Source organism: Bombyx mandarina, chromosome 06 (genome assembly GCF_030267445.1).
Source record: "Bombyx mandarina strain Sakado chromosome 06, ASM3026744v2".
Taxonomy (NCBI): Eukaryota; Metazoa; Arthropoda; class Insecta; order Lepidoptera; family Bombycidae; genus Bombyx; species Bombyx mandarina.
Window position 1 is genome coordinate 1,757,559 of NC_143213.1, and position 25,059 is coordinate 1,782,617.

General features: G+C 36.5%; 1 protein-coding gene across 1 annotated transcript; it reads left to right on the plus strand.

The window, feature by feature from the left end:
* LOC114239954 (carbonic anhydrase 2) lies at nucleotides 1-25,059 on the plus strand. The gene is made up of 8 exons (XM_028170398.2): nucleotides 1-198; nucleotides 6,138-6,170; nucleotides 6,645-6,812; nucleotides 9,113-9,236; nucleotides 12,876-12,978; nucleotides 14,352-14,461; nucleotides 17,157-17,280; nucleotides 17,408-25,059. The coding sequence occupies exons 1-8, from the start codon at nucleotides 162-164 to the stop codon at nucleotides 17,663-17,665; spliced, it is 957 nt and encodes a 318-aa protein (XP_028026199.1). The 5' UTR covers nucleotides 1-161; the 3' UTR covers nucleotides 17,666-25,059.

A 25,059-nucleotide genomic window follows, 5' to 3' on the forward strand; every position in this document is an offset into this window, starting at 1 on the left:
ATCAGGACTCAGTACAGGGCACACGGGCCGGGCGGCTTAGGCTGTGCGAAAATAAAACTTACATAAATATAAGATGGCGCAACAAAATATATTCAAATTTAGTTCTGTTCTGTATGTGAGAGAGTGTGGTATAATATAAAATATAAAAAATAATTTAAAAAATGAAAATATTATTAGTGACTTTAATTGGTCTTGTGGGTGAGTTTGCTTCGTTTTATCTACTTTTTCAATTTCATATATTCAAATTCGAATTTAAATCATTCCTATTCATATTTAAAATTAATAAAATTAAACTAAATCGAAAAACTACTATTAAACGATTTAAATTATTTTTATAAATAATCACTAATAAAAATTAGTACAGCTCTAATTTAAACAATAATAAAAATAACCGAATTAATAGTCAAATAAACTGAAATAAACAAAAATAGAAAAAGAATAATATTTAAAAAAATATTCACTAATAAAAATAAGTACAGCTCTAATTTAAACAATAACAAAAATAACCGAATTAGTGGTAAAAAAAAATAAAAAAATAATTGAAAAAGATTAATCAGGAAGTACTTAAATTATTTAGGAAGTGTTTAAACGTAACGGTCTTCGAAGTACTTACTATCTGATTAATAATTTCTATACAAAAGTCCGTTTCAGTTGCGGTAATTACAGTTAAACAAGTGGATACATACAATCAGTGATGGATTTACACCTAGGCGGCATTATTTGAGGGGCGGCATAATTTTTGAAATACCACAACTACAGGAACGAAAAAATTAACGACAGTTTCCTTTGAAAATGATTTCACTATATTTTTTTTAAATCTATAGAATATATAATAATTTATTTTTTTTATTTACTTTTCAATCTATGAATAGGATATTCATTTTTTTATAGATCAATTAATAATTATCGGTCGTTAAACGAATTATGTACTTTACTTTTTGTTTTATTACTGAAATTAATCATATGCTTAAAATTACTTAAAAAACTATTAAATAAAATATTAATAAAAATTACTTAATCCAAATAATGTCGCAATTTGTTTTTGGCGTTAAATAAAAATACTGTAGATATGCATGTATTAAATATCATTTTGGTATTTATTCAAATGTCAGGAATTTTTTTTATTAATGAAAAAAAATTTTTTTAATCAATATAAAAGTATTGGATCAATATTAATTAATTTTATTCTAACATTAAGGGCGGCGCAATATACAGGGCTTAGGGCGGCATCAACCCTAAATAACCCTAAATCCGTCACTGGATACAATAACGTAATTGCTAATGGGGCTTTATGGTGATTATCATTGGATGTGCGGGCGGAGAAAATATTTTATCGAGTGCACACTAAGCATCCCCAACGCTGTATTTCCCACTGAATGTCTCGCCAGATCTTCTTAGTGGGTCGCGATTCCGATCCGGTGGTAGATTCTACGAAGCACTGCTCTTGCTATGGCCAGTGCTAGTACATTCTCTCAGGTTGAATCCGTAAGCTCACCTACACATCGGAGCCTAGCTGAAATAGCCCATTAGTAGACTACCAACGAATAAGTAGTGAAGAAAACGGTATCAAACCGGTCTCTTGAACCACGACCACAGATAAACTCTATCAGTCGCCATATCCTCTTAATTTAAACTTTACACAATCAATATACAATCCACTTAAATTAGATTGGGCAATAGGTAATATGTACAAATCGTTGTTTTGAACTAAATAATTAATCTGAGGGTTGAGGTAAGAGGGTTGTCTTAAGAAACAAATTTCGTACATTCTTCTTCTTCTTCTTCTTCCAGTGCCTCTTCAATCCTGAAGGTTGGCCGTTAGCTTTCTGTATTCCTTTCTGTCAGTAGCCAGCCGGAACAGCTGTTCGACGGAGGCAATACCGGTCCACTCCCGGATATTCCGGAGCCATGACTTTTTTCTTCGCCCAGCACGTCTCTTCAATTCAATTCGTACATTCAATAACGTAAATGATACCCAAATAAAACTATTTCTATTTTTTTATTATCATTTTTCCCCTACCTTAGCTGATGCTCTTGAAAGACCATTTCGGCGTAGCCAGGCGAGTAGGTGAGCTCACGGGGCTCAAACCTGACGACGTTGGTAACACTAACCCTAGCAAGAGCCGTGCTTCGTAAAATCTACCATCGGATCGGAAACGCGACCCACTAAGAAGATCCGGCGACAAACTCAGTGGGCTGTATCTGTGGGTTAATTTACTCGCCGAGCCCTTCGTCGCAAGCGACGGCTTCGACGACAACGATGACCGGTGCTTGGGGTATCTAAAAGCACCGTTAGTGGATCGGGAGGATCTGAAATGACGTGTTTTGGGCGACGTCGACTGTTTACCATTCGATCCGCAGGATCGGGACTATTTCTAAATACTCAAACGGACGAACGAGATCATCGCCCTCTTGGTGTGGTTAGCCCGGAGCCCATAGACATGTGCATATACTTAATGTGCTTCACTCTCATTGAAAAACGAGACCTGATTTTTTTATTGCCGTTGTAGGCAGACGAGCATACGGCCCACCTGATGGTGAATGGTTATCGTCGCCCATGGACATCAACAATGCCAGGGGCAGAGCCAAGCCGGTGCCTACAGCTTAGTACTCTCCGATCTAATATCCTTCAAGCAAAACCTTATTGTATCGCATCAGAAATAGGAAAAACGCCTTATAACCAGTGATTTATGGAAATTACGTCTATTTGTGAATTCGATATTATTTTTTTACACGGCACTATTTATACCTTTGTCGCGGAATCAATTGTGGACATAAATTATGTAAGTTTTTAAAGCAGTATATAAGGAAAAAAAAATCACCTGATCAGGGACAATGTTCATTAGACCGACAATCTGGATATTGTTGTTAGGAACTTGTATTGTAAGATTTCTAGTATCTATCTGCGTATTCCCCCAAAAGAAATCATGTAGTCAGGATTAAAGGATAAGACTTTCAAATCCCAAAGAAATCGAAACTTTGACCTAGTATCTTTTGTAATTCGGTAACCACTTAACACCAGCCGCGCTGTAAGCTCGTGAGTCCAACATCAGCGAAAACGATGTCTTATGTTCTGTTAAAACAATAAAGAGCCTATCTATTATATTCAATCTTAAATAAATATTTATAATTGCGTGCGCAATAAAAAAAAATTGAGAAATGAATTGAGTAACAAAAATATTATTATTTTGATCGCGTGAGTTGATTTAACTAGTGCGTACGAATCAGACACCGTGTCGCGGGGTTGAATTATCATTAACTAATTTAGCTAAAATTGGGTCTTAGAAGTGTGATGTTATTAAAAACTTTCTTTTAAAATTTTAAATACGTACTAATACTATTACTACGTAGGCTATTGTCCTAGAGCTCCCAATGACCAGTAATTAATCTTAGTTGGTTATAATTGAAATAAAAAGAAAATGTTTCCGACAATGAATCGCTTGGTTCGCCACCGCGGCCAATACCTTTATTTGTGTTAGCATTTTATGAGTTTACTAGCTTCCGTCCGCGTCGGTGGGCATTTAAAATTAACATTACGAGTATTATTTCTCACTCCCACAAATATTCTCATCATTAACGCCCCCGCAACTGGTGTAGGGAATCCAACACTCATATAAATATTAGCGTATCCATTAAGTACATGCATTTTCTACATGGACACCAAGTTTCAAGTCAATCGGATGCATGGTTCAGTAGTTACAACGGAACATCCGTAAAAAACACTGTAGATTTATATATCTACCTATATATATTAATACGCGAAGCAAAAACGTTGTATCCCTTTTGACGAAAATTGCGCGGACGGAGGAGTATGAAATTTTCCACACTTATAGAGAATATAGAGAAAAAGTGCACAATGCTAATTTTTTTTTAAATAATGCATAAAAGATTTAATGTAAAGAAAAAAATTAAGATCAATAAAGAAAACATTACACATACTACATACTGTGTATTTGATGCACACACACATAGAACAGATTAAATATTGTTTGTCATTATTAATATTTTTTTATAGTGTAGCCTTGGCGAAATTTGTGATTATATATTTATAAAATATAATTATAATAATGTACAAACTTACAATTCCAATTAATTATAGTCGAATTTCGACTACTGCGGGACCACTAGTTAGTATAGATTTGTGCGCGTTCGTTTCTTTGTGACACTTGTGACATATTCCGCTAAAATACAACATGTTGGTACCAATACCAATTAATAAATAGCGCTCGTCATGTTCGTCTATTGAATTTTTCCAGAGTATAACGGGTCGACCGACCGCCCGATAGAGTCTATGTCTTTGTTGACAGACGTTGGTTCGCACAATATTAAAATATTGACGGACACTATCTTAGCCGTCCGTGACGACGAAAACTGAAGAGATAAATGGAAAATTTAATCCTGAATGTAACAAAAATGAGTCGCAAAAAACAAAGCGAAATAATAAAAAAAGTGGTAACATTCCTGCTGCTCCTTAAATCGTGTTGCTCAGTGCTGAAGGTCGTGACCTTTGGGGGTCATTTTTGTACAGACTATGTTCCTCCATTCTTTCCTGTCCTGTGCGCATGTGGATTGCGGCTTTGATGCTGGAGTCCAATATAGTCTTAATTTGATCGGATCAGTACATGGGACTACCGGCCCCCTTGGCCTTTTTCCTTTCACTTTGCCGGTGATGAGTAGCCTCTCGAGATTGTCCTCTTCCTCGCAACGTGACCGAAAATCTCGAAAATTCTCGGCAAGCGGTGGAGAGTTAGTAGTTATTCAAGGATTAATGCTTCAGTCTGATGTGCCGTCCAGGATATTCGAAGCATCTTCCTCCAGCACCAAATCTCAAACGCGTCAACCCAACTACGATATTCCTTCTTTAGAGTCAATGTCTCCACCCCATATAAGAAGATAGGAAACACCAAACTTTTAACAAACTTACGCTAAACATATGAGTCCTTAAAAATTGGTACCTGCAAGAATCCGCTACCAATACACCGAACTTTTCATACCCCTAAGTGATAAGGGTTGTCCACCCCCTCCACCCTCATCGTTCACAACGCTACATGCCTCTTTCACTCATTTACCACATCCTTACACACTTACAATAAGTTAGTTTTCTTTTTCTACACTAGAAATTCCCTAGAAATCTTATATGGCCAAAACAACGTTTGCCAGGTCAGCTAGTATTATATAATTTTATCGTCGCATTTATGTACATATTAAGAGAACAAATTGCATAAAATTATCAGTAATGTAAACCATATAGTGATTGCTGACACGCTGACTGAAGCATAAACAATCGTCTTACACACTATAAATATTGGTTCAGATAACAAGTAGTGAAATGTGGAATCTACCAGCTCTGTGATATCAACAAAAACCACGTCACGGAACTACTACAGGCCTTTGTAGTGGGAGGACGCATTGTGAAACTGCATAGGCACCAGTATGAAACTCCGTGGCCTGTGTCTGTGGGTTAATTTACTCACCGAGCTCTTCGTCGCAAGCGACAGGTTCGACGAGAACGATGACCGGTGCTTGAGGTACCTAAAAGCACTGTTAGTGGATCGGGAATGAAAGACACACACTGCGTTATTGGCCCTACCTAATCCATTACCGCGAAACTAAGAGGTTTCATCCACGGATTTTCCCCTATGAAACAAAAAAAGGTGCACATGTAAATATTTACTTAAACCATCTGCCCTTGGATTTGAATCCGCACATAATCGCCCCTGCAATCTACCCCACAGATAACCTCCAATTATCTGTGATCTACCCTTACCGACCTCTGCCACACATACCATATTTGTAAAATACCAACAAGATTTTCCGCATACCATACCGGTAATGAAATAAGTTAACAAACTATCAAATTGTTAATCAGAAATTTTGAAATTCACTCATTGCAAACAGAATGGAGATGGATTGTCCATTCTTCTTAGCATGGAATCGCCTAGATGTGGCGGGATAAATATATTATTATGTATTTCCAAATTGTATTTTTTATATGGGCTAAAATATGGTCTGAAATAAATAAAATAAATAAAGATAATATTTAATAAAGAAAAACTATATAAGTCGCCGCGATTCTTTCAGAGCTCTCGATGAAAAAATTACAGATTAAATCACGTAATTCTTATTTTCTGTTTCAGATTACACTTATCAATCAGGATGGTCGTACGATTGTAAGTATATTTATTATTATCAGATAATATTCATTTAAGATAACACAACTAAATTGTGCAAACATAAAAAAAGGATCACGGCACGTATTTATTAATTAGACAATCTAATTAATTGATTAAATAAATACCTTTAATTTTATAAATCAAAATAATCCTAATGACGGTATGAATGTCTCTTATCAAATCACCAAAGATTTTCATTTTATATTTTTATTGCTTAGGTGGGTGGACGAACTCACAGCCCACCTGGTGTTAAGTGGTTACCGGAGCCCATAGACATCTACAACGTAAATGCGCCACCCACCTTGAGATATAAGTTCTAAGGTCTCAAGTATAGTTACAACGGCTGCCCCACCCTTCGAACCGAAACGCATTACTGCTTCACGGCAGAAATAGGCGGGGTGGTGGTACCAACCCGCGCGGACTCACAAGAGGTCCTACCACAAGTAATTCCACTTCTTTTCTTTTCTTTAGATCAAACGCAATGGCCAGGTCTATGCAGGGGTGGACAGCTCCAATCTCCTATCAATATCATGACTCGTGACGCCATTTTCGACAAGCACGAAGCCCATATACGCGGACCGCTGGTGATGAGAGGATACGGAGATGTTAAGGTCACAGCGATCAACAACGGGCATACACGTAAGCGTTCTTGTTTACTTGTGACAAACGGACGAATCTTAATTACACGAGTGTTAGAGAAAATTCGATTAAATAAGCTATCTAAAATTTAATGAAGACGTCTGATACTTAACACGCTTATACATATTATATACATATATGTATATAGGTTCGCCTGTACTTAACTGAATCTTAGAACGTGAAATTTAAATTTACCACACTAATCAAGCACTCATGATGATATTATAATATTTTTATAAGTTTGGGGAAATACATATAAGACAAAGGGAAGATCTTGCACCGAACGGGTGATATTGCTCGGTAGACCGACGATCCCAATGTTATTGTTCGGAACTTGTATATATGCGAGCTCATCTTGTAAATGTCGTAAGCGAGATTCAAGCATCTGTCAAATATCTTGTGTTCTGTGACGGCCACCGCCACAAGTTCGTCCCATTGTCCTCGCCAGGATCTCACTAGGAAAACACGACGATGTCTACCTTAATTAATTAGAAATAAGCAAATCCGATTTGTAATGAGCTAAGCGTCACTTTGCATTTGCTTGTGTATTCGGCAAGTAATGTCGGTTTTTCTAATTATCTCACAACTTACAGGAAAAATCTGTCGCGGATCATTTCCCAATTAAATATAAATTTATCTTAAACGATCAATCAAATGTAATCAAATCTTAGTTATATATTTTTTTTATTGCAATGAAACTTCTTTATCGACGTACGGAGGAAAAGACGTATGTAACGTTTTTCGGTTACGCGCCATCTTAATTTCTTCCGTTACGCGCCATGTTTATTTTATTTAGTTTGTTATCAGCAGATGTCGCTGCACGTAAATTCAACAATTCCTGAATCGCGGTGACGAAATGTTACACAGTTGATAGACGTTCTCGTATTTCTCTTGCTAGATCATACATACCTGGCGTCGGGATACCGTGATCATGCAGGTGGTTCCCTCATGGTGCGGCTGTTCCATTGCACTACGGAGTGGTTGACCCTTGCGATTATTTTTATATTTTATTAGTTTCATTTCTATTTTCTACCGTGTGTGACTTGCACACACACACATATTTTTTGTTGTTGTTAATGCACTGTCGATTGCATTTATAATTGAGTTGACATCTGCCATGAACTTTTGTCAATTTGTCAATGTTTTGTATTGATGATCACTTTGTTGGTGCAACTTAATAAATAAATAAAGTAATCTCTGCACGCGGCAATGTGCATAATCTCTGCATTCGTTACGTATAGCCGCGCGTCATATGAATCTAAACAACCAGCTATCTCTGAAAGAATCCAAATTATATAATTTTTTTTGAACAATTTCCAAAACGGAATAAATACAATAGGTAGGTACTGATAAAAGAACGCGAACTTTCAGATGCGATGATAACAATATTATGATAATCGTAATAAATTTTTTTGATAAAATTACTTAATTTTATTTATAAACCGTTTATCTATTTCATAATGAATTAGAAGGATACCGCATATCAAAATACGTATTATATAAAATGGAGATATTTATTTTGTAATTGAGATAATTTCGAGATTAGTTTGGTGGACTCGTGATTCGAATCTATGAATTGATTTATTAACAACGGTTTTAGATATAAATATAAAGGTTTTTTTTTCTACCTAAGCTTGAGAGGCTATGCCAGCGTAACCCAGCCAATAGGTCACGGGGCTCTAACCTGGATATATATCAAGGTTTTGGATCTTGTTTTATAAGACGATGTTATTACTTCGTTGCGCCGATAATTCGTAACACGAGTTAAAACGATTTATCACGCACGGGGTGTGTTTTCATCGCTCCTAAAAACTGAGACAAGATTTTATTGCTCTATATCTTTAGATGAATTGAAAAAACCCACCGTTCTATAGAGGTAGCTGAAGTTATCTAGATATATATAACGCAGTGACACATCAGTTCAGAGTCTGATTGTTTGTTTGACTGCTTTTTCGTCCTTCTTGCTTTTCATTTTCTGTTTTATTAAACTAAACAGTCAGACAACGAGCCCATAGACATCTACAATGTAAATGTCGCCACCCACCTTGAGAGATGAGTTCTAAGGTCTCAGTATAGTTACAACGGCTGCCTCAGTCTTCAACCCGAAACGCATTACTGCTTCAAGGCTAAAATCACGTACGTCATCACGTAGACTATACATTAGACACTGTATAATACTAAGACTATACATAAATAATAAAAATCTTACGTTACGGACATTTTTTCCCGGTTAGGGTATCCCTCCGCATCGTCCCATAAGGAACTTCGTTCCAAAACTAGTAATGATATTTGTTTAACAGTAAGATGGAAGGTGAAACCTGATACTGAGGCGCCAGTGCTCTCCGGGGGTCCACTTAGAGGGAACTACACCTTCCTGCAGTTTCATCTACACTGGCTCTCGGAACACGCTATTGACGGCATGAAGTGAGTTTAATTTAGTTCACCCCCTCTCCCTCCCCTCCACGGTATTCCCGAGCGGTATTACATGTCCTTCTTTTTTTCTTTTATTGGTTAGAAAGGTGGACGAGCTCACAGCCCACCCGGTGCGACACCCACCTTAAGATATCAGTTCTAAGGACTCAAGTATAGTTAAAACGGCTGCCCCGCCCTTCAAACCAAAACGCATTACTGCTTCACAGCAGAATTAGGCAGGGTGGTACCTACCCGCGCGGACTTACAAGAGGTCCTACCACCAGTAATCGACTCCTATCACCAGTAATCGAATTCTTCAAACGAGCCTTGTGGAGAGTACTTAACGGTACGCAGCGCCCCGACATTGCTGAAGTCCATGGGCGACAGTAACCACTCACCATCCGGCAAGCCGTGTGCTCGTAATTCTGCAGGGGCAATAAAAAAAAATTGTATACGATAGCAACAGTCAGCAATGCATAGCAAAGCAATTCGGATCTCCTTATGTTTGAAGTTATTAGGTGTCGTGATGTCACAATCATTAAAAGGGGATTAAAATTTCATTTGTGGCAGTCGGATGTGTTTGTTTTTAATACGCTTTTTATTAGCTTCAGAGGTATGTATGTTTGTAACGGAATCTTTGAACATAATTTTAACCCCCTTCAAAAAGTCGGATTAGCTCGAAATTTGGTATACTTATTAAGGACCGAAGACAATTCAATATTTAAAAATCGAAAAAAAATTTGAAATTCGACTCAAAAATTAAAAATAAATAATTTCTATAAAAGCGTATTTTGTTAGTTTTTTTAAACTATTATTTATTTCTTCTAAAATTAACTGCAAACAAAATCATGTGTACGATTTCTCGCTACTCATCAGTCCTGTTGTAAAACTCTTAACTCATTCATTGCAACTTCGACAAATTTCTCGAAAACATTTATCGAATCCTTTCAATCGGGTCTCTCCTATGTTTTTTTTTATTGCTTAGATGGGTGGACGAGCTCACAGCCCACCTGGTGTTAAGTAGTTACTGAAGCCCATAGACATCCACAACGTAAATGCGCCTTGAGATATAAGTTCTAAGGTCTCAAGTATAGTTATGTCTCGGTATATTACAGAAGATATTGAAACATTCATACATAAGTTTAGATTTTTTTTAATTAGTCTGCATATAATCATTTAGGATTAAAGCACAGAAATAGAAACACCAAATGTCTGAGCACTGTCATGCAAAGATTGATTGTATGCGAATTCTAAATGAAAACCGTCAAACTCACCATGAGCAGTGATAATAATGCTTAATGCTTGATGGATTATGTGCGCGATACAATGTAATTAAGATTTACTGTTAATTGTAGAATTTACGATAAGCATTGCATACGATTCCATGATACATACCTACTTCATCGAAATTTAGTGGCAGCAATCAATAACATTTATAAATTCATTTTTTTTATTGCCCGTGTAGTGTGTAGGGTGATTACCGTCGCCCATGGACTTCAGCAATGTCAGGGGCACAAGAACAGGGGAACAAGAAGGACATGTCATAGCGCTTTCTTTATAGACAACTAGCGACCCGCCCTCGCTTCGCTTCGGAAACATTAAAACACACATGAAACCAAAAAAATAAAATATTTTTTTTTTTTTTAAAGTAGCCTATGTTCATCAGGGACAATGTCGGCTTCTAATGGAAAAAGAATTTTTCAAATCGGTCCAGTAGTCTCGGAGCCTATTCGAAACAAACAAACAAACAAATCTTTCCTCTTTATAATATTAGTATAGATACAAAACCCAAGTAGGATTTTTAGATGCTTTAAGTTCATAATTCACATTTACAGCTCACCAAAAGTTAATAATGTTGACCTTGACACATAATAATTCCCTTAATGAATGCTCTGATACAGAAAATTAAATATTACATCTGTTCATCATCTTTATCATCGTTCGCGGCCTAATTTAGCCCACTGCTGGACATAGGCACACACACGCCAGATTTTGCGTAACGCTATTCCTTGTGACAATTTAAATTCTTCCTTACACCGACACTATTTGACTTGGTCATGCTCAATCACAAATATTTATACTGATTACAATATTTGATTTTAAATTTCGTACCGTAAATATTCCATGTCAGCGCACGCTACATTTTAGTATAATCTATATATTAATATGTGAAGCAAAAACTTTGTATCCCTTTTTACGGAAATTGCGCGGACGGAGGAGTATGAAATTTTCCACACTTATAGAGAATATAGAGAAGAAGTGCACAATGCTAATTTTTTTTTAAATAATGCATAAAAGATACATTAAATCAATAAAGAAAACATTACACACACTACATACCATGTATTTGACGCACTCACGCATGCATACTTTTTATTGTCAAACTTTTGTTCTTGACGTCTGTTGTCAAATTAAGAATAGATTAAATATTGTTTGTCTTTGTTAATATTTTTTTAAGTGTAGTCTTGGCGAAATTTGTGATTATAGAAGTATAAAATACAATCATAATAGTGTACAAACTTACAATTCCAATTAATTATAGTCGAATTTCGACTACTGCGGGACCTCTAGTAATTTATTATTGATCGATATATTTCAGTTGTTACTATTTTTCTTTAAAGGTCAATGCCTTCAACAGCTATTATGTGACCCGGTGTCATTTTTAATTTCATTAACATTGTCACACAGTTCATCATTATCATCATCATCAGCCTGTAGTATTCCACTGCTAGACATAGGCCTCCCCAATTGCACGACCCTGGACTTCTCTCATCCAACTTTTGCCAACACCCAGCACAGATCTTCTCACACTTAACTAATTAACATATTTTAATGGTAAAAAAAACGTTTGGTCTTCAAACTGTGGTCAAAGTTATATTTATTAGGGGTAAATATTACAGAAGTTTATCGAACTATTTTTATTTTTATTTTATTATTGCTTAGATTGGTGGACGAGCTCACAGCCCACCTGGTGTGAAGTGGTTACCGGAGCCCCTATGGATATCTATATATCTACAACGTAAATGCCGCCATCTACCTTAAGATATAAGTTCTAAGGTCTCAAGTACTCGTATAGCTACAACTGGTGCCCCACCCTTCAAACAACTAAGAAAAAAAAAATCTCCAATGTTTTTTTTTCTTATTGCTTAGATGAGTGGACGAGCTCAAAGCCCATCTGGTGTTAAGTGGTTACTGGAGCCCATAGACATCCACAACGTAAATGCGCCACCCACCTTGAGATATAATTTCTAAGGTCTCAAGTATGGTTACAACGGCTGCCCCACCCTTCAAACCGAAACGCATTACTGCTTCACGGCAGAAATAGGCAGGGTAGTGGTACCCACCCGCGCGGACTCACAAGAGGTCCTACCACCAGTAATTACGCAAATTATAATTTTGCGGGTTTCATTTTTATTACACGATGTTATTCCTTCACCGTGGAAGTCAATCGTGAACATTTGTTGAATACGTATTTCACTAGAAAAATTGGTACCCGCCTGAGATTCGAACACCGATGCATCGCTCAACACGAATGCACCGGACGTCTTATCCACGACGACTTCAAATCATCAAAAGAACGAAACGAAAAGTAATATTTCGAGTCGTCGTCATAACCATTAAAAATATTTATCATACTTATGTTCCTCATAGATATCCCATGGAGATACACATGGTGCACGTGAAAACCGGTGTCCCGGTGGATGAAGCCTTGAAACGTCCAGATGGACTCGCCGTCATCGGCGTCATGTGTCAGGTAGCTAATCCGCTGATCTGCATTTTAATACCAAACATTAAAGCCATAGGGCTTCGTTCTAAGCATTGGGTAGCGTTTCGTTGAAGAGCGACGGGCCTATTTCGAAGATACAACCAATATAAATGCCATAAAGAGTCTTCAATAAGGTCAGAATTTCACTCTTAAAAAGTAGACCTGTTAATGGGCAAGACAAAACAACTTAGCACCATTTTTCTGCTCTGTTTCTCTGTACATATTCCCCTTTTTTTGTTTTGGTTTATTAGCAATATCCGAGGTTTCATGTTAGTCAATGCAAAAAAACTTACGTAAATAGGTTGTATTCAAAATGTCAATCACAAAACAAAAGGGATCAATGTAAAATTAGTCTCTAAATCTTGGCGTATCGGTTATTATAGCCGAATTAGATTATCACATCCCTATTTTCTATCTACACGACGACCTGGGCCTCGAATCAATCCGGATATACATGACGTCAGCGTCGGAACGGTACTTCGATAAGGTCACGATAATCGCCTTATCGTTGCCTGTAGTATCGCTGACTCCTCCCCGAATCCTGATCACGCAGGAGCCACCGTCGACGCCCTAGACACGTCCTTACGGATCCAATAACCTTTACCTTAGGCACCTTCAGCCATTTAGCCTTCGCTCTAAAACTAGGAGCAGGCTTAGAGACCGATAATCGTACTCATCGAAGTAGACAAAGACTTCGACGTGCAACCTAACTCATGCATAAATTCGCTGAGTTTCTCGTCGGATCTTCTCAGCGGGTCGCGATTCCGATCCAGTAGTAGATTCATTCGCAAAGCAGCTGCTCTTGAGTTGTTAGGTTTCCTACGGAGGCGCTCGGGCAGCTGTTAGCAAATCCCACCCCTTCTGGCTGAGCCTTTGCTCGCCCACCAGTCCTGGTGAAACTGGAAAGGCCTCCGGGGTACTAGTAATCCTTCAATCCTAAAAAAAACACAATTTTCTGAAATTTTCTTGAGCTCTTCCAGTAGGACATGTTGCAAGTCCATATGAGCGAACACCCCAATTCTGCGATTTTATTCATTTCATTGAATTTCACACACTAGACTTTCACATTTCACAACCCACCTGGTATTGAGTGGTCAACAATCCTATAGACATCGCAACATGAATACCGGCGCCCGGTTGGAAACGCGAGATCTTTGTCTCAATATGGGTTATTAAACGACTACCTCCAATACCAATCCATGCAAGCTCCCAATACTACCAGTAATGAAGTATAATTTAAAAAAAACAGCTATTTATGATGTAAAACAATCATGCGTTACGACTTAAATAATTATTAGAAGAGACGTGTTACTAATAAGGATTTTTTTGCTATGAATCTTATTTTACCTTCAATAATACAGATATACAGTAATGAAGAAAGCCAATTCGCTTTGGAGCAAATAATGCCCGCTGTACCGGACCTCGCAAGCAGATCTGAAGAAGAAACCGACCCAAAGAACATTGATTTAAGGTAATTTTTTCATTATTAAATTCGGTTTCGGAACATGATAATTTTAGATTTCCAATTTATGTTATGTCACACTAATGCTGCAATACCATTTCGGTTATGTATATTTTTTAATTTCGTTAAATTTTTAGAGATTTTCTTTCTTTTTAATAGAAAATTAATCCATTTATTTTACTCGTAGTGCCTATTTGTTGCCAAATATTGGTTATTTTATGGATTTTTTATAAACATACACTCTTTTTACACTTCAAAAATAAAAACATTTTGTGGCACTACGATTTCATTATGGGGCATGTTATATATTTAATTCGTTCAAGGAACCACATCGACTAATCGATTTGCAAATTTTTATGAGTCACATAATCACGTTTACGTCATTTCTAAATATCGAAAATAATTACAAATCGAAATCGGCTAATCGAACTGACAATAAAGCAACCTGTCATCCTGTCAGAAGCGTCGATGATAACGGAGCTTAGTAGCCGATAATTTGGTAGTGACTAATTAATGTAAACAGTATGGAGAGATACCATTGACTGACAACCCTGGTACAGACAGCTGACGGCTTAAAACAAACCACGGTGACGGAGAATCGCGTATCTCGATCCACTGGTGGTGGGCCGTCTGGTCTGCCCACACTGATAGATACCACCACCTTTTTTCTGCCGTGAAGCAGCAGATGCGTTTTGGAGCAATCATTGTACTATAGAATTGAGACTTAGAACTCATCTCTCAAGGTTTTACGGTAGGCAGCGACTTGGCTCTACTCTGGCATCGCTGACGTCCATAAGGGACGATAACCACTCAACCACTGCCTACAAGGATAATAAAAATAGCTGGGTTGATGATGGATGTCTTGAGGACCGACCATTAGGACAGTCCGCCAACAAAGAGTAAAAAGTTCCGGCAAACTGACGATCATCCGTGCGAACTATGTTTCTAACCATCACACTACATTGGATGTAGCTTTGTCCGAATTAGTTGCTGTCCCAATGAGAATAAGTGATAAATATTTCAGTTCGTGTTCAGTATACTACTATCACTCTGGCCTTTTTTTATTGCTTATTTGGTTGGACGATCTCACAGCCCACCTGGTGTTAAGTGATTAGCGGAGGCCATAGACTTCTACAACGTAAATGCCGCCACCCAATTCGAGACATAGCTTCTAAAGTCTCAAGTTCAGGACAACGGCTGCCTCGCCTTTCAAATCGAAAGGCGGTCTGCTTCACGACAAAAATAGGCATAGGTGTGGTACCTACCCGCGAGGACTCACAATAAGTCCTACCACCAGTACTTTCTATCCAATGCCGTATAATTCACTCCGGTACCCAGTTAACTCGCTCACTCTTCTATGCAATAAAATATATAACGGCTTGCCCACAGTGACTATAGTTGTTGCAAGTAATATGCTCATACATGGCCTTTATTTGTAGTTGTATTCGTAAATACACATTTTCGTTAGTGTGTGTGCCCGACGGAGCGGTCACTGGTCTACATTAGCTACATATAGCCTGCATGCATTGACGCGTATCCGGTCACTGTCCTCGCCGAACCCGTTGCTTGCGACGAAGGGCTCGACGAGTGAATTAACCCATAGACACAGCCCACTGAATTTCTCGCCGGATCTTCTCAGTGGGTCGCGTTTCCGATCCGGTGGTAGATTCTGGGAAGTACTGCTCTTGCTAGGGCCAATGTTAGCAACACACCGGCTTGAACCCCGTGAGCTTACCTACACGTCAAGGAGAAGCTGATATAGCCTCTCAAGGCTATCAGCATAGGTAGGATTAATAAAAATAAAAAAGTCGCGTATACAGATTGGTCACTGATACAACTAAGGGCGGCGCGCAGTCATACTTTGCAACAACTGTACCTCCCTATGGTACGTTAGTTTTTCTGTCCATAAACAAATTTAAAAAAAACATTCATCAACATAATATCATGTCGGCCAATCTAAACCGGTAAAAAGACACCGAGGTTCAAGGTAAATTGTTTTATATTGGAGAAGCCCCTCATACGCCTTGACTTCGTAAATACTTCCGATAAATCCCCCTATCTGATTGCAATTGAGGGACTTAGAAATACTGACAATTAACGTAAAGAGTTCTTTATAGGTGATTTCTGTGATAATAAATTTTAAAGCACGCCTTTTGAATATGGAAATCGTTTATTTGTAGTTCATCAATTCACTTGTAATGATTTGTGTCAAAACAGAAAAGTTTTTTTTTAATCTATTGCGTAGATGAGTAGACGAACTCATGGCCAACCTGCTTTTAAGCGGTCACCGGAGCCTATAGACAACAACAACTTAATGCCGCTACCCACCTTGAAACACGACTGCCCCGCCTTTCAAACCAAAACGTATTATAGCTTCACGGCAGAAATCGGCAGGGTGGTGGCACCTTTCCGTCCGGGTTTACCAGACTTCATACCACCAGTAAAACATTCCATAGATCATTAAGTATAAGATAACAGAATCTAGACTAAAGAACGAATACTCGTCAATAATGAGCTCTTGATTTTGCGCCGACAACAGCAAAACATTGAAAGCTTTCACAGATGGAGTTATGTAAATAATTATGAAATATTTATCAACGATTTTGTTTTATATTACGGCACTTGTGAAAAGAAACTCAAAAAAACAAGAGGAAACGGATAACAATAGCGTTATGGATTTGTTATAGATTTATATTGTTTGCAGACGCCTGCTGAGTCCAAACCCTCAATCCTACTACACATACCACGGGTCCCTCACCACACCGGACTGCCAGGAATCAGTCACCTGGATCGTTATGGACAAACCTCTCATCATTGCTGACACACAGGTAAATTTGTAGCATAAACTTAAATGACTTTTAGACTAAGCTTTTTCGCCATTCTTCAGAGCCTAAATCAGTGAATAAATAAACTCTTGACATATTCAGCTCCCAAATGAGTATTTTCTTTTATCAGTATCAAGTCTTCAGCAAAGTCGACGTCGGTGGTCGAGACAACTATAGAAACTTGCAACAAGTCAACCGCGTCGTGTACCGCTCAGTAGCTTCTTGCTCAACGATCCTGATGCCGAGTTTCTTTGGAACCATAATTAGCTTGATAAGCTGCCTCTCGTCCTCCCTCACTGCTGGAGTCAACAAGGGATACTGCTACATCGTTAACATCAAGAGAAGACTGTTAGGCAGTACGGTGAAAAAGTGCGCGAAATTGGCGTAAGCTATGTCCTGCTTTGATATTAGGTTAAGGCGAGCATTAATGTAATTTTAGTTTCATTATCATGAGCGTAGAGTGATAAAATCCGCTAGTGTAATCCATTTTTCCATGACTATAGCTATACATTGTGTGTGAACACTTATGAACACGCAAAGCAAATGCAAAGAGTAGAGTATTTGCAAGATCATGACTTACTTTTAACATCAAATCGATATATTCTTTTTAATATTTATTTTAATTTTAAGTTATCATACATTAGACTTGATACGTTTATTTAGAATGAATTTTAAATAAATTTAAGTATCTAGTCTAATAGTCTCTGAAAGCACTGACTGGCTCATTTGAGTCTTGTTGTCAGGAGCTAAAATGCGCTCACGTAAAATCCCAAAAGCCTAAAGGATCTACTTTTACGTAATCCGATTTTTCCACCTACTGAAAATGTTTTAGTTGCTTATTCCTTATACATTATATAAGTTGCAAAAGATTTTCGGATTTAATGCTTAAGATTATGCTGTATAGCAAAGGCGATGTGGAAATGTCAGAAAAAGTAGATATCTTAGCGGTAATATTTTGTTTTACTATCTTAGATACAAAGCGCCGGTGACTTACACAACTTAAGCCTAGATAATTCACAGTATACAAGTGACTGCATATATTATATCAAGACAAAACGGTTTTATAACGTCTAAGTTTGAGTGGAATGAGGAGTAGGTAGTAGGTAGTAGATAAGAGGATTTAATAACTGTAGTACTACTAGCCCTTCCGGTCATGAAAAGCGGTGGAGAAGTAGCAGCAGTACGCTGAGGAGATCAGAGACTCGAGCGCTATGACTTGTCCTTCTTCAAACGAGGCTTGTGGAGAGTACTCAACGGTAGGCAGCGGCTTGGCTCTGCCCCTGGCATTGCTGAAGTCCATGGGCGACGGTAACCGCTCACCATCAGGTGGGCCGTGTGCTCGTCTGCCTACAAAGGCATTAAAAAAAAGAATATTCCAGAGCATATCTGCATCGTTTTTGTAAAAAGCCGGATAGACTATTATGGTTTACGTACCGTTGACCTAATTTTTAAGAATTTTAACTTGATAATTTTGTTCTTCCTGCTACACGTTGGAGATAAAAAAAATTATATTTCTTGCATTTTTACGAAGTACAGGCATTCCCTCGTTAGCGAAACTAATTTACATATACATTTCTCCATGTCTATATTATATTTAGGAGATTGTTTACATATTTATTTTAGTATTTGATGTTAAATACACACTAATCTGTATGTTTATTTCTCTGAGGTTGTTAAGATATATTTTGACATTAATTGTTTCACTATGATTGGCTTTAAAGTTAAAGGTTCCATTATTCGAAACAAAAGAGTAGAATAATATACATTTAAAATACACAAAAATATATTAGGGTACGGCAGTTTGTGACCACGGGTGATTCTACCGAAAAAACATCGAGGTATTTCGCGATTTGAAATAGGTTTTCCATATTTAATTACGTCACTAGGATCGAGAATTTTAATAGTTTCAATTGAATTAATCATGATATTGTAAAGTACAAAAAAAATCAGTGTTAAAACTTTCACTTTGATTGTATTCGTGAAAAATTCACAATATCTCTTTCATTGAAAATTCTGTCTGATGCTCACAGCTGTTTCATCAAGAAAATAATATGTTTCGAAATGTTTCATATGCAGTTTCTTCTCTACGATACAGTATTTTCTACACATGCAACCTGGCCACGTCGATCTAGGCAATCTAAAATGCTATATTTATTTCAATTTGGATTCTAGACATAAATATGTTCTGTTAATATTATGACCCTAGAAGTTCCGGTCACTAAACACCTAATTCGGAAAAAAGCAATGTTTTTGACGCAAAATTACTCAATTCTAAGTACATAATACACTATTTGATTATCCGCATAATTCTTATTCATATAACGAAAACTATTGGCTTCTTAAATGAGATATGACAAAACGATAAATTCATTAAGCTTTAATCATCATAATAGAAGCAAACATGATTTACCAAACAACTAAACACAAAATCCGCCAATCATTGTTAATTTCTATCGTAAATCAAACGGTCGGCTTTAGATACGTCATTTTAATATTAGAATTAAGATTGTAGTCATTAATATAATCTAACTTGATAATGTGACGTCAGTTTATTGAAACGTCTGGCTGTCAGAACGACAATTTATCACTGCAATTTATACGCGAAGACACGACTTTATCATACAGTCGCATCGTGATAGATTAATTAGGAGATTTATGGATTTTATTTATGAAACAATTATTACTAATATTATATTTATTACTTTACTTTACTTTTACTAATATTATAAAGAGGAAAGTTTTGTTTATTTGTTTGTATTGAATAGGCTCCGAAACTACTGAACTGATTTGAAAAATTCTTTCACTGCTTGGAAGCTACACTATTTCCGAGTGACATAGGCTATAATCTTTTTGAAAAAAGTTAGGGATCCTTACTAAATAAACCCAAGGTGTGTATAAATTACCTAAAATATTCTTTGCGAAAACTATTAATGATAGAATAAAATAATGTACTACGACTTTGTAGAACACATTATTGTTCACAAAAAGCTTTGCGACAGTATATGTCTAATTATTATAGTTAGGCTGCAATAAGTGATTTTTTTTATAAAAAATAAAACAAATTCAAATTCAAATTCAAAATCATTTATTTCAACTTAGATGTCAGTATGACACACTTGTTGAATGTCAAAATACAAATAACAATGTTAACTCTACCACCGGTTCCAAAAAAAGCCACAGTCCTGAGAAGAACCGGCGAAACAAACTCAGCGGGCTTTTTTTTTGTTTTTTCTCAAATATATTCTTTTTTTTAAATAAATAGAAATATTCACAATAAAAGAAAAAACAAGTCTAAAATAATAATAATGAAAAATGAAAAGGCCAGGAGCGAGCGCCTCATTCCCACGTAGTGCCATCTAGTAAATAATCCTTAACTTTATAATATGCCTTGTTGCACAAACGTTCCTTAACAGTTTTCTTAAATCTATGAACAGGTAGTAGTTGAACGTTTAGTGGGATCTTGTTGAAAAGCTGTACACCCAGCCCCCTAAAAGAGTTGCTTATTTTCTTAATTCGAGCCGCCGGCAACGCAAGCCTATGTTTGTTCCTAGTGTTCACATTGTGCAAATCGCAGACTCTGGGGAATTCTTCAATGTTTTTACGCACGTACAATAAATTTTCAAAAATGTATTGGGACGCTAAAGTTAGAATTTTGATTTCCTTAAACTTGTCCCTCAAGGATTCCCTCGGGTGCATATTATAAATAGCACGAATAGCCCTCTTCTGCAGGATGAAAATCGTTTCGACATCGGCAGCATTGCCCCATAGCAAAATGCCATAGGACATAACACTATGAAAATAACTAAAATAAACCAGGCGTGCCGTATCTTCATTAATATACATTCGTATTTTTTTTACCGCAAACGCTGCAGAACTAAGCCTACTCGCTAACTTGCATATGTGAGGACCCCACTGCAGCTTAGAATCAACTGATATACCAAGAAAAACTGTCGAATCCACAAGCTCCAGTGTCTCTCCACTTACAGTAATATTAGTGTCAACTTGTCTAACATTAGGTGTGGTAAATTTTATACATTTTGTTTTTTTGTTATTTAATAACAGATTATTAACACTAAACCAATGTACCACGCGCGAGATAGCATCATTCACATCGTCATAATCTTCCAAATGTCGTTTAATTTTAAACAATAATGATGTATCATCAGCGAATAATACGACCTCGTGACGGGTTTCAATAAACTTAGGTAAATCATTGATATATACAAGAAATAGGAAGGGACCCAATATGGAACCCTGAGGAACACCCATATTAAGTAAGACACCGGAAGATCTCGTTCCTTTAACGTCTACCTTTTGGATTCTTCCGGATAAATAAGATTTAATAAGTTCTAATGAAACGCCCCTAATACCATAATGGTGTAATTTCCTCAACAATGTATTATGCTCAACACAATCAAAAGCTTTAGATAAGTCGCAGAAAACCCCAAGGGCATTATGCGACTCTTCCCAAGCCTGAAAAATATTTTTAATGAGATTTACACCTGCATCAATAGCTGACCGACCTCTAGTGAATCCATATTGTTTGTTATGAAGCAGGTTATTGGAATTGAAGTGGTTCAAAAGTTGTTCCAGAATATTTTTTTCAAAAATTTTACTCAATGTAGGTAGTACTGAAATGGGCCTAAAGTTAGAGGGGTCAAAAGTACTACCAGATTTAAATAACGGTATTATTTTACTATATTTCACAACGTCAAATATAGTTGAAATTTTTGTTCAAGACCCGAGCGGAGCCGGAGCGGAGCCGGAGCGGGTCGCTTTTTATTATAATGCGTGATAAACAATTACGTTCATCGCTGAATAATGTTAACACGTTGACTGCCGTGTTGGTCACCCGTGCCCTACGTGACGCACTGAAGTAACTATGACGATCTCCTTACTAAGGCGCCAGAATATCTAGTATACTCTGATAGAAAGACGAATTCGAAAATACTGAAAATCAATCTATTTCTAAGAGACCTAGAAGATTAGAGAAGAGACCTAGAGACTAGAGAAGATTAAAACATAGTACATTAAAAACAAAAAAGGCAAAGTTAGGTAACCAAGACGCTTAGTAACAGAAATCAAAATAATTCCTTCAGTGCGCCGCGTAGGGCACCGGTGACCTATATTGCAGTCAATGTGTTAATGTTTTTTTTTGTTTTTTTTTTTTGCAATACTTTTTTTTAAATAGACTTTAATATTTCATGACAAGTCCAAGTACCTTCTTTTGAAGTTTTTTTTTAAATGTAAATATCAATTACAATATAGCATCTACATATCGCACATACGGTGCTTTAAAGTGACTTATGCAATTTTCGTTAACACTGAATGGAGTATGAGAAAATACATTTTTTAATAGTTATTAGTGAGACGAGAGAGATGTTTGCTTTTACTGATGAAGTATAAAGTTGTAATTAAAATATTATAATTTTATTTCTATAGCTTAAAACTATATAAAAATTATATTTTTTTTTATTTATTGCTTAGATGGGTGGACGAGCTCACAGTCCACCAGGTGTTAAGTGGTTACTGGAGCCCATAGACATCTACAACGTAGACGCGCCACCCACCTTGAGATACAAGTTCTAAGGTCTCAGTATAGTTACAACGGCTGCCCCACCCTTCAAACCGAAACGCATTACTGCTTCACGGCAGAAATAGGCAGGGCGGTGGTACCTATCCGCGCGGACTCACAAGTGGTCCTACCACCAGTAAAATATAATAAGATGTTGAATTTTTCAACGTTTCTCCTGAAAAATTACATAATGCGATATATCCAACATAAATATCTCTTACGCGGTATGACTAAACTATAGTCTATTTCGATCAAATATAATTTCGTTATTAAAAGCTTAACAATTTGCCTAAACGAAAATTATATAATTTAAGCCGCCATTAAGTGATAGATTTCGCTATGTTTACAGTTAAGAAGAAAAATATCATAATACATATTTGCTTTTGATAGTGTTTTGCTTTTATGAAATCTAAAATATAAAATTCTCGTGTCACAATGTTCGTTCCCATACTCCTCCGAAACCGCTTGACCGATTCTCATGAAATTTTTTATGCATATTCAGTAAGCCTGAGAATCGGCTACTATCTATTTTTCTTATCTTTAAGTGATAAGGGGTGTTCACACCAAAAAATTTTTTTTTTTTTATATAAATATTTTTTTTAATGTTTGATGTTTTGTTATTTTTAAACAACATTCCCTCATCGTTCACAGCGCTCCAGGCCTTTTTCACTCATATTCCACATCCTTATACACTTCCAATAAGTTAGTAATTTTTTTTCTACACTAAAAATTCTCTAGAAATCATATATATGGCAAGACAACGTTTGCCGGGTCAGCTATACTAGCTATAATATTCTATAATATTCTTTGTAGTCGCGTTGTTTTCTGTGTGTTGTTTGTAATTTGTTGTTGTAAATCACTTTGTACATTGTAATTAGGTTTATTTTTAACTTTAATTATATTATTATTAACTTTATCTTTATTTAAATTTAGTAGGAAAAATGTATGTAGGAAATTTTATTCAATTTATTGGCTGTGATTGTTTAAGCAGAGACGTTCTTAAAATGTGTTAAACAGTTAATGTTTTTAATTGTTTTGGGTACGGCGCGGTCACCAAAATGGATTGAAACTGGCTACGTACCAATTGGCAGTGCTACATTCATGAGTAGCGTTAGGTAGTACTGCTGTATTCTATATAGTATAGTATATAGTATTGTATACTGTATAATATAGTGTGGTAGTAGATTGTAAATGGACGTATAATAGACAGATTGAGCTTTAATTTACAACACGAAATAAAGTTACGATTTTATTTATTTAATGATCGAAGTCGTCGTGGCCAAATAGATAAGACGCCCGGTGCATTCGTATCGAGCGATGCGACAGTGCCGGTGTTCGAATCCCGCATATAGGTGACAACTTTTGTAAAGAAATGCGCTCTTGATATTTGATGAAATAATTTGAGAAAAGTGATGACAAAATCACCTAGCAAGGAGTTTCGGACGTTAACATGATAGGGCAGTATTTTGTTGTGACCATGGAAAATTGTTCTCTCATACTAACAGACTACCAAAAAAATTTAAGATAATTCTAATTTTGTTTAGACACCTTAATAGACCCCATGACATGAGATGTTATAGACACATCGAGCGACACCTGATTTACCGAAAATAATGATTAGTATAGTACATATGAGTCGTCTATTATCAAAGGCGGCAATCTGTGCATTTGGACAACAAAATTTTATTGATATGTCAATACAGATTTATTGGAATATAATCGTCTCCTTCAAAGAATACGGTTCAAAACCTGCATTAAATAAAGGTTAATAGTTAACCTGTTATTTATCTAAGATGTCGTTCCGAAGAGTTTTGTGACTGCCGATGGAATACAAAGTCAATAATTCGTTTTTCTGATTTACCAATCATTGTCCAAAAGTCAGATTGCCGCCTTTGATAATAGTCGACTCATATATAGTAGAACAGAATTTTTACGTTAGCTGCATTCAAATCACTGTTGTACATCTTCGATGTTCTGGATTCGATAAAAATATATAGTTATTTCACCCCTCGATTAAGGGGCTTATAAAGTGTACAGTGTTCCAAGTATGGACATCAATGAGTCATTTATAGTTTATAAGATAGTAATTAGAATAATGTGTATGTAAATCTTAAGCCCGAGCATTGTAAATATCAACTATTCATGTACCGACATAATTATGCAAAATGTTTAATAAAAGGATATAAAAAAATTTTTTGTTTCATTAT